The 11,082-nt window shown below is 42.2% G+C and overlaps 1 protein-coding gene across 1 annotated transcript; it reads left to right on the top strand.

The window, feature by feature from the left end:
* Positions 1–467: 467 nt before the first annotated feature.
* On the top strand, positions 468–10,077 carry LOC148818435 (tektin-3-like). The gene is made up of 7 exons (XM_088936994.1): positions 468–1,025; positions 1,420–1,527; positions 2,225–2,295; positions 2,655–2,798; positions 5,980–6,202; positions 8,178–8,332; positions 9,861–10,077. Exons 1-7 carry the CDS (start codon positions 468–470, stop codon positions 10,075–10,077), a joined length of 1,476 nt encoding a protein of 491 aa, XP_088793120.1.
* The last annotated feature ends 1,005 nt before the right edge of the window (positions 10,078–11,082 follow it).

Here is an 11,082-nt window from a genome sequence, read left to right as displayed (position 1 = left end):
AGGCAATGCGCGAATCGAAGAAGGCTATCCTAGTGCACTGCAGTTTTTAACTTATAGGTTCAGTTTTACATCGTATTTTGGGGCTGATATAATGGTGGTAAATACGTTGGTAAACACTGCTTTTTAAAATAAAATACTGGTGATTTTAAACCAATGACAAAGGGAATACATGCTAAAGTGCTGCGAGTAGAGGTTTAATACATCACAGCTAGATACACTTATAAGGTCAGAGAAATCAATCGTGAACCTGTGCCTGCAGCGGCGGCGCATCACAATGTTTCAGTCAACCCTGGACTGACTGACGTCGGCTGCCCTGTCACAGGCGACATTTGTCATTACACCCACACCTTCACACATAAGGCACATTTGCTGTGAGCAGGCGAATCAGAAAAAGAATAATATATATATAAGGTCTCTGGCATAAAATCCCACCACTTTATCGCAGCCCGTTGCTGTGTCGGTATTTCATGGATTTCTTTGGATCCACCCAGTCATGTACATATTTTCGCCCGGCTCCACCGGTTGGCAGCTTTCTGCCCAATCTTAGCACCATGAAGGACAGCTACAAGTGCTTCGCCAGGCCTCAGCCGGTGTACCATAATTTGAATCTTGACTGGAAACCAAAAACACGTTATAAAATATCCTTGGGTGAGCAAAACGACGCTGATGGCCCCGGTGGAGATGACACGAAGATGCCCCCACTGGCACCGTCCAATGCAGCACCAACCACTCCCGAGGAATGGCGCCGAGCCAACACGGCCCATCTCAGGCAGTCAGAGGCCAGTCGTCGGCAGGCGGAGAAAATGAGAGCGGAGACCTCCAGGCTGATCCAGATGGAGGACCAGCTCACCAGGAAAGCTCAGTCCGAGACCAGCAGACGGATCGGGGAGAGGATGACCGACATCGCATTCTGGACCAACGAGCTTAGCTGTGAGGTGGAGCAGCTGGTCAGAGACTCGGAGATGCTGAAGGGGCTGAAAACCCGGCTGGAAAAAGCCTTATCAGTGACTGAAGGGCCTATGCAGGTACAGTAATTACCCCCCTTCGTGACAACATCACCAGCTCTGTCCCTGCGCTTCCTACAATTTGTTCCGTAAAAAACGATCTTGCTCCGCGTCAATATAGGCTAAACCTAAAAGAGGTTTTCACTTTCTTATGCACTTATATATTATGAAAGAAATATTAAAAAATAGTTAAATAACTCGGGAGAAACAAGTATTCCTGCAGAATTAAAAAAGTCCAGTTTTAGAATGTTTCGTACGGTGAAATTAACCTCTGCTAGTCACATATTAAGTCGCTTCTACTAGTCTTTTAAATAAAATAAAACCTACAGTATATTGACGCTTTATTCTTCGGAAGTGTTTAGGACTTAATTTTAATTTAACGATTCATCAGCAACAGCTTACGACTTTCTCCCAGCGCGATTTCCATTTTCCCCTCCAGATGGCTAAGGAGTGCTTGTACCACAGACAGAAGAAGCTGGGTAATGAGCTGATTACTGACACCGTGGAAAAAGAGCTAGTCCAGGTACGTACAGTTTGTAAAGCTGGTTTAATTGAGCAAGTTTACTTGTTTTTAGGTGGTTGTTTACTTGGTCTGTGTGGATTCGAAAGTCATTAATTGAAACACCATTAAGCTGAAAGAAAATTCAGTCTTTTTGTGGATTACTCTACTTCTGGGCTTCTCAAATTATGTTTCCCATAAAGTTAATGAACTGAACTGGGTGGTTGAATGCCCACCTGAAAACTGCTGACAGATTCCAAAATTTGTAGAAACACAAACCTCAGTCATTCTGAAAAAAAAACCACACATAGATTTTTTTTTATTATTCTGCTTACTGTGCAGGTGTTGCTGCTCATTAATCACACTAATGCCAGTTAGAACAGCTAAGATATATTAACTTGTTGAAAGATGATACGTTTAATTACTGTTTGTTGTTTTTTCTGGATAACAACTGTGCCATGTCACATTTCAGAGAACACTTGGGTGGTTTCAATGGGCAGATATGCTGTGCGGTACATAAAACAGTGGTCAACATTTTTCAAAAACCAAGACTGTATTACTGGCAACAGCTGAATTTGAACACAGAAAGTATTATTATGTATTCATCCTTCGTTCTCCTTGCCCAAGAGGTGAGCTAAGTTAACCCATTATTTACTACAAGATTAGAAGAAGCAGTGCTTTAATACTTATTATGATTTTTTGCCTTTGCCTTTGCAAACAGGAGGTTGCAGTGATCGCATCCTGTCAGGAGCAGATACAGAGGCTCATCGACAAAGCAATGAAGCAGCTGGAGTAAGTGATGAAGAGGTCCTGAAGGCATTGCTACCAGTTCTGCTGCTAGGTTTAATTTCTCTGATATATCTTAGAGGATTTCTCTCTGCTCTTGTGCCCAATAAAGAGTGATCTTTGATTTTGTTCTGCTGACGTGCCTTGGATGGAGATTGTCTTGTTGCACCTTAAACCGTGAATAAAACAGCTGTTTTCACCCTCTACTTTCATGAACGAGTGACAGCACATGAAATCTTGGCAACAAACTGTATATCTACCAGAAACCAATGCTCATCTTCGCCTTTGGGGAGCCTGTGACTGCCCATGTTTTTTGTGATCTTTTTTAGGCTTCCTCACGCGTTTGTATTTGTGTTTGTGCTTAGGACCAACAGGAAAGTGCAGCACATGATGGAGAAGGACATCAGTGATAAACACGCAGCCTATCGTATTGAAGACAGATGCCACAAACTCATGGACTTCACAAGCGGGATAGCTTTCTTCCTGGATGTGGACAGAATGGATGTCAGGTTAGTGTCTCTTAGCTGGTCCAAATCAAGGACAACTCACCTTCTGCAAGGTTAAATGCTCCACTGTTGTGATCACCCAGGTATACCACTGAACAGAAGGTGTAGATAGGAGGAGATGAACTTATCTTTCAACAATGTTGTCCCTGGTAAACACAACAAATATTTTTTGTTTGTTTTTCAAGTAAAACCAACAAATATTGTATTGTTTTATGTTAATGCAAAATGTTTCTTAGACAGTTTTATGGGGAAAGGGGGCTCGCTAGACTATATATATATAAGAGGTATATTATGTCTTGAGAGTTCTTAGATATACTGTATATACCTTAACAGACAACTTTACCACCTGGCTGGAACTTAGCCGAAACTTCAGGATGTCGTGTTGCTGTATTTAGAGGAAAATGTGTGGGAGTAGAATTGTCCAGTAGAGGGAGCTGTTGCTATATTCTCGCAAGCAAGCACCAAGAGGGGGCGAATGAGACAGACTCATCTCTCTCCCGGAGCTTATTTTAAATACGAATTTTAAGAGGGAAAACAAAAACATAGAACACGATTTTCTGTAGTATATATTTCAAGCCGTGTTCATTTCAAGAGCTGCCTAAAAGGAATAGAACTGCGTGAAAATGTATGTATTCCTGGAGAGCAAGTTGCGGTATGCTAAAAGACAAATTCCTAATACAGACAAATTGTATATGGCCAATACAGTGATCTTATCTTATCTTAAAAGCAAGAACATAAGGAAATATAGATTTATTCTAAAGTCTGGATTTTCAAAAAAGTTCATATGTGTATGTATAACTAAAAGCACAATTCCGTCTAAAATTTGGTTTATTGGCGTTTATTAATCCATAGATTTACCAAAAAAACAGCTGTTTCTTCTCCATGAAGGATGTTATCATCCCAACATCCTGGATTTCTGTTGAAAGAGTGGAAGCAGCCAATTGAATCCCCTTCACAGTGTGTTGAAATAATGTCACACCCTTTCCCCTGATGAAACTGGATTACACTCTGTGCTCTATCATTTGCACTGCTTTTACTCGATGGGAGCCAAAGTTCTTCGTGATGGATAGTAGATTAGCAGGGAAACTGCAGTGTGCAGCATTTTGTGCAGAGGGCTAGAATTGGCCGTTCCCACGCTGTGATAGCTAGGTCTGTTGCAATCTCTCAAGATTTCCAGTGTAGAATCAAGCATTTTTTAAACTGCTTTCGTAATTGGACGGGTGAATGACAAGATTGTCTCCAAGCTCCTGAATCAGGCACGGCAGTCCCGGGCTCCGTTCGATCAGCGTCTTGCTAGCTCTGTGTACGGTCTTACCGAGAGGGAAGAGCATTGTACCTGAGAAGAGGATGAAAGTTGAGAGAGGCGGACTGAACCCCTCCCCTGGAGGCAGCCTAGCAGCAAACACGGAGGCCCAGTTGCAGATGATTCATTGTGACCAGAGTGTTTATTTCCAGCTGTAAAAAAAAACAAATCAAAAAACATTGCATGGATGTTTTACAGTCAAACTGTCAGAGAGTGGGCTTGATAGTATGATACAGAAGGAATGGAGTGGTTTTGGATTTGTTGTACCTTTACGTCTAAAATAAATACGGACAAAAATTCTACCCTTGTGACTTTTTTCAGCTTCAAGACTTTTTTTTTCCAATCTCTTCTTCACAGTGCCTGACCCCCCCCTGTTCATTTTGGCCATCGTCCGAAAGGTTCCACTCTAAAACCGCTTTTTAAAAGCTATTTATAGGAGCCTCTCCAGTGCAGGCCACTGGCATGATTCTAAATGCGGAGTGTGTGTGTGTGTTTCTCTGTTGCGGAGTGGCCAGATTCAGCCCTTTCACACGCAGTGAAACAAAGCAACTGTGTTGTGTCAGTTCCAGTCGGGAAGCAATTCTCTGAGCTGCTGGATCCTGGCCAGCTGTGCTCTAGGACCTCAGTCCTGGAGGATTATTTTGAATTCACCACGATTCAGTTGTTCAGCTTAAAGATAGAAAAACAGGTGAAACAGATAGCTCCTCCCAGAGAAGATCTCTGGAACCTCGTGTAGCCAAGGGCAACGTTTTAGGCAAATGGTGGGCTATTGCCAGCGAATCTAACACACCGGACAGGTCCCCCCCCCATCACTGTTTGCAGCTCCAACCACTGCTGTGTCTAAAAATCCAGAGGGAAGAAAAGGAGAGAGAGAGGCTGTGTGAGGCTGTTTGAGCAGTCTTGTGTTTGCACGTCCTCTCAGACTTGGCAGGTGAATGTGACACCTGTATTTATCTGGCAAGCCTGTTTGTGACCCCTGAGGGAAACACATGCTTGCCGATGACACACCTCTACCTTCTCACAAGTGAATCCCTTTGGAAGGTTTCCAGGCTCGTACCATAAAGTATGTGGACTGTGGTTATGAAGCTGGGCAAAATAAAGCAGGCACTGTAAAACAAAAAGCTTGGTATATAGTTAATCGTTTTCAAAACACCAGAGAGACAGTACACTGGCTTTTCTACGTCATCTTCCAAAACTTACAAGCCGTGCTATGGCAGAACTCAGTTTTGCAAGAGCTTTTTGGATCTTTAGAATTTGTAACGACCTGTTTCTATTTATGTTTTGTGTTGGGCTGGTTATACAAAAGGCCGGCAGGGTACTGGGATATTTCGAACAAAAGATCGGAGTTAAAGTCAGGGGAGGTAATAATAAATTTAATTGTGGCCACAACATCACACACAGAAAAAGAAAAAGCTACTCAAGGAAGAGCTTAAATAAGAGTAGTGTAATTCCTAATTGTAAAGCATCTTAAATAAAAAAAAGTGATCCCTTGTAGTCTTAAAACAAGACGACTAAGGTGATTACATTCCAAAAATTTAAATCCTGAAAGTTATCCGAAATAATTACTGCCACACTCAACAGTGAAACAAGGATGCAGGCTCACAAGTGGGAGAAGTACATCTAGGACTGAAAATGGATAGACATCTTTACACAAACACTTGTGGTCGTCTGGAACTGACTGCTCAGCCACTCCATTGAAACCAGCTCCGCAGGGCCCTCCAAAAAACAGCTGGATGAGATGCTGGGATTCATTATGTTACTGAGAAACCAACTGAGCTCAATGGGACAAATCCCCTCTTTTCTTAGTAAAGCCTCTTGTGGTCTTGTGTCCTAACCCAGTGATGGCTAAAGCGAATTGCGTTTTTCTTTCTGCTTCTGTAGTGCTTCCGTCCCAGAGTCGTGGGCAAAGTTTTCAGAAAACAGCATCCTTTTGTCTCAGAGCGAAAGGGCTGCCACAGCCAAGGTGCGAGATGAGGTGGAGAGGGTGGTTGAGGTAACTTCCAGGGAAATGTGGAGCCAGTACCACCGAGTGAACATCGCCTTCGCCAGCTGCATCTCTGAGACAGCTGAGGCCAAGGACAAGCTTCAGGCACACCTAGCAAAGGTGAGAGAGTCAGGTCTTACAAGGAGCAACAGGCCCCATGTGTCATATTACGACATCAGAGGCCAACGGCATTCGTGCAATACAAACAACATAATTTACATCTTCAGTCTGACACTGCCCTGGGTGCACTTCTGTTGTTCATGAGTGTCTGATTTCATTTGCCCAAACACCCTGCAGAAACAATGTTTTCTGGAATATGATCTATAACTGATACAGCGTAGGGGAAGGTACTGTAAGTGCATCGTGCTCTGTGCTCTCTGAAACATTCCAAGAGTGTTTGATGGCGGGTTTATCCTCTAAAGAATAATACTCACTGCCATCTCTTCAGGTAAATCAACACATCTGACAGTTGTGCAAAATTATATGTAAGAGGAAAAATATCACATAGTATATTTCTAATAGTTTTGCCCAGATGAAATATGTTTTGTGTCACCCCAAGCCTGTACGTATTTTCTACATGATCATTTCTACTACTGTATGTGCAGTGGTTTGCGAATTATATAAGTAATGTGCATGAAGTATGTTTAAAGTCATCCCATGTTATTTTATGGTGAACAATATGATTTTTGTCCTATGAAATGTATGCTTATTGCATTAACCGCTGTCACAAGAGCCATGAACAGTGGATGTCTTTTAGGAGAAAGCAGCTTTTGGATCTGGCAGAGAGGTCTTGTGCTCTCTCAAGTCAAACATATGACCTTTTTAGAAAGTTTTCCAATGTGCAATTGTCACATTCCTGGGAAAACACATGGGTTGCACAGGATTGAGTTTCACAGTGTTTATATTCTGTTTGTCTTAATCTAGAGTTGAGAGAATTCATAGTGACACATGAAAGCATGAGAGATGGTTGATGAAGGCTGAGTATTGAATTAAAATGTCATTTTTGGATGCTTTAGCATTCACTTTAAGTCAATTACAGTAATGATCGTAATAGGAAATACTGACCTTCTTTGAATTATAAATGACCTAAGAAGGCTTCCTGTGGAGCTGTCATGAGTTCTTCCAGTAACTTCAAAATTGCATTTACTATGGAAATTATATTTTGACAAAACTCCTTCCAATATATTAGGTTATTACACTTACAGATTTAAAGTGAAAAATAACTATTTTTCATGGTATCCACCTGGAACAATTGAAATAAAAGCATAGAAAGATTGTTTGGCACAGCTGGTGACCTGCAAAGTATTTTACTCCTTTCATTGTATTGAATGGGGGAAAAGCCTGGTTCCTTTTAAATGCTTCAGCACACATTTACTGTCAAAAGCTTACTGGTCCCTCATTGTTTCACCCTCTCCTGACACAGTTTTGAGGATTACATTTATGTTATTCTTCCACCATTTATTAGTCCTTATCTGTCAGGTCTTTCCTGATAGTTTGATGCACCTTATCTATAAGTGACACAGCCCCCATAGAGAGATCCATTGGGAGGGGATTAAAGTATGACTTGTCAAAGTGACACTTTGACAATGCCAGTTGTCAATGAGAATGAGCCACAGGCTCCTAACCTCCTAGGCTGCTTCCTAAGAAGTGAATCAAAGAGAATCATGTGACACACCAGTGGGTTCTGTATTTCTGCATATGTTGCCTGCAGATTCTAGTCCCGTTGCATGCTTGGCATACTGTAATTCATGACAACAGTGACAGAACACAGTGATTTCTGCTTCATGTACATTTGCTGTGACTTATTATTCCTATTATTGCACTAGTGGATTGACTGGATTCTCTAGCCCTGAAGCATTTCAATAGAAGGCATTGTTTCAGTCAAACTCCATGAAGATATTTCTTGTTCATTGTTGTTCTGTTTCCACTATGCTGCACCCAGTCCAAATGGATCCTGGTTTGCCAATTTGCAGCCCATCCAAGCACATGGTGCACTAAGACCCCCCCCCCCAAAAAAAACCACACGTTTAGTCTTCCATTGCATCACAGGGATTTGTTAATCCGGCAGAATGTTTTTCTTGGCCGTGTCATACAGACCCTCCAGGAGGTCTTGCAGACGGAAAGGACAATAAGTGCTCTGGAGGAAGCTATCCGAAACAAGGAGGCCCCTCTGAAGGTGGCTCAGACCAGGCTGAAGGAGAGGAGTAAAAGGCCAAATATTGAGCTCTGCAAGGATCCTCCACACAGCAGGTAAGTCAGATGATACAACGTCTGTGGCCAAATCAGGTGAAGAAATCGGTTACTTTTTTTTTTTCCTTGGCTGAGGGCTGATTGTCTTGCTCCATGTACTACAGCATAAAATACTATAATGAGGACTGAAATTCTCAATGCTGACACCAGACAACCAGGAGATCTTTGTGAGTCAGAAGAAGTGCACAACATATGACCAGGAAAAAAACCCAAGTGGAATTTCCTACAGTTTGGTGTGGCTGCACAAAATGTGATTAAAAAAATACCCAAGCAGGCCTAAACCCCTTTGGGTCCCTTTGTCATTTGCCGGTTTTGTCGGGTATTCCCCCCTTCCTTGTGAGCAGGGTCAGAGTGAGGAGAACGTAAAACTGTAATCATTAAAGGTACAATTCAGATTTTGTAAATATTTCCATTCATATTTGCCTTCCTGCGGCACAGATTTCCCAAAAGAAGGTCTTTTTAATCGCAGGAATCCTTTTCCTCTTCTAAGAATGTGGTTACCACTCGGGTGGCCTCTGACGTCCTGTAAATGACATTGTTCTTCTTGCCCCTGCATGCAGTGCCAGGGTCTGTGCTGGTGTGGGCTGGGCTTTGCCAGAAGCCCTTTCTGTCAACGTGCTGTTTTGACACAGTTCCCATGCTAAACACTACCGGCTCTCTAATCAGAATTCCTCGAATTCTGAACATTCAGAATCAGACCTTGGGAAATAATTCCTTCTTTAGAGGAATGTGGTATCACGTTCACAGATAGCAGCACTGAGTTGCGATTTACGAAATCGGGATGGTTCGTGCTTGAACAGAATTGTTTTAAACAATAATCTTGATAGGTGCAAACTCGCCTATACCAGGTGGAAGAGACCTCTCTTCTGGTTCTTTTCATCCTGTGACTCAAAGCTACTGTAAAACATGAGAAAATAATAAGCAGGTATAACGCTAAACCCAAAACCATGACAAACACCCTTATTTTTCTTTAATGTTTCACCCCACAGACAAAATAGATTGTTAGATGACCAGTATTTTGTGTGAACGATGTCAACATGGAATTTGAACTGAGGCTCTGGTAAAGCCACCCACTCTCTGCTGGTTAGAGAGATGAATGATCACAATTAATACGGTGCCTCCAGATTTTAAAGACCATAATTCAGTCACTAAAACCTGGGCAGTTGCTCTAGATGTTATCAGAGCGAAGACAGATGCAATGCATTCGAATGTCATGTTGCACAAGACAATTGTGGACCTACTGTACATGGCATCCGTTTGACCTCTGACCTTGCCCAGTGAGGTAAACCAACACAGCCCAGCACAGGCAGGGCCACTCTGTAGCAGGCCAACCAGAAAAGCAGGTGGAAGCTAATTCAGATGCAAAGCAAGACAAGAAAGTGGTCTGTCTCTACTTGAAAATAGAGAGGCTCTCTTGCCATTCCTTACAGGTTGAAGCTGGTGATGTGTGAGGGATGTGTGTAGACAAACTCCGCTCAGGGGGGCTCACAGTTGTGAAAGGGGCTGTTTTGTGTTTCCATCTTCTCAGGCTGCTGACCGAGATTCACAGTATAAACGGCACAGTGGCCAGCCTGAAGCTGCACCTCGCCGAGGCCCAGGACTCCTTGCAGCAGCTGGTCAACAGCAAAGCTACCCTGGAGCAGGAGCTCTTTGCCAAAGCCCACTCCCTCTTCATCGACAGGGAGAAGTGCATGGGGATCCGAAAGACTTTCCCGAGCTCTCCCCGGCTGGCCGGCTACACATGAGCCTGTGTTCTGCTTTCTCCAATAAATTCACCAGCTCTGACACATTCCAAGGCTGTCTGCTTACCTGCCAGATATGTCTGGGGTCACTTTGTTACACCAGACTCCGTGGAGCACCTAAATGTTATCTGATCACCTGAGATAAGGCAGTAGTGGTGTGTTCTAGGCCTGGTTTCAAAAACAATTCACCTACAGTACACAGGCTCATTTTTTGCATGATAGCTGGTATGTACAGTAGGTGACTAATAATTGCTGGGTAGGGTTCCACCTTCATTCAAGGCTTTCATTACACGCCATGTACCTTGCCTGTACACCAAGAAAGAGACAAGTTGAGGGCATTTTAGGCATGCTTTATACATACTGCATGTTCCATTGTTTAATCACACGTGCAAATCTACTTCCCTGAAACCGATACACAAGTAAGTTATAATTCCTGTAATTTCCCAAAGTTAAATATTGTGTATAATAGTTCAGAAGATGCCACCTGAACTTAATACTTGCTTGGTAAAAGGTTAACTATGATACTAAATGTCCTGGAAGTTATTATCAAGTTTTATTATGTTAAGCTGCAGATATATGCAGTGTCATTAAACAAGTGTTTGGGGATTTCACTTCTAAAAAAACCCATGTGTATAATGTTAAATATATATATATTTTTTAGATTGGGAATAAATCATATTGATGCACTCAAAATTGCCGACAGTACTTCAAAATTCAGTTTTCATTTTGTGCTGCTAATATTTTCAGACAACTACTGTTTAATGTTTTCGTGCAATAGTAAGGAAAGAGATTTCATTTGCCTCTAGGAAAAAATGACCAAATCTTCAATGTGAAATAATATCAAATCACACCCTCTGTACAACAGATGCCTTCAACTCATCTGAATGCAGTGCTGTAAGTTTGGGAGCTTTTAACTTGAGGTCCTGTAGTATTCATTTAGAGTAATAAATGAATAATTAGAACAATGAGTATGTTCTGTTGATCCAGTGTGATCAAGGTTGCATTGTT

The sequence above is a fragment of the Atractosteus spatula genome, chromosome 18 (genome assembly GCF_055471065.1).
Source record: "Atractosteus spatula isolate fAtrSpa1 chromosome 18, fAtrSpa1.hap1, whole genome shotgun sequence".
Classification (NCBI taxonomy): Eukaryota; Metazoa; Chordata; class Actinopteri; order Semionotiformes; family Lepisosteidae; genus Atractosteus; species Atractosteus spatula.
Note: the sequence above shows the minus strand (reverse complement) of the source record. Positions and strands in the feature narration are given on the sequence as shown.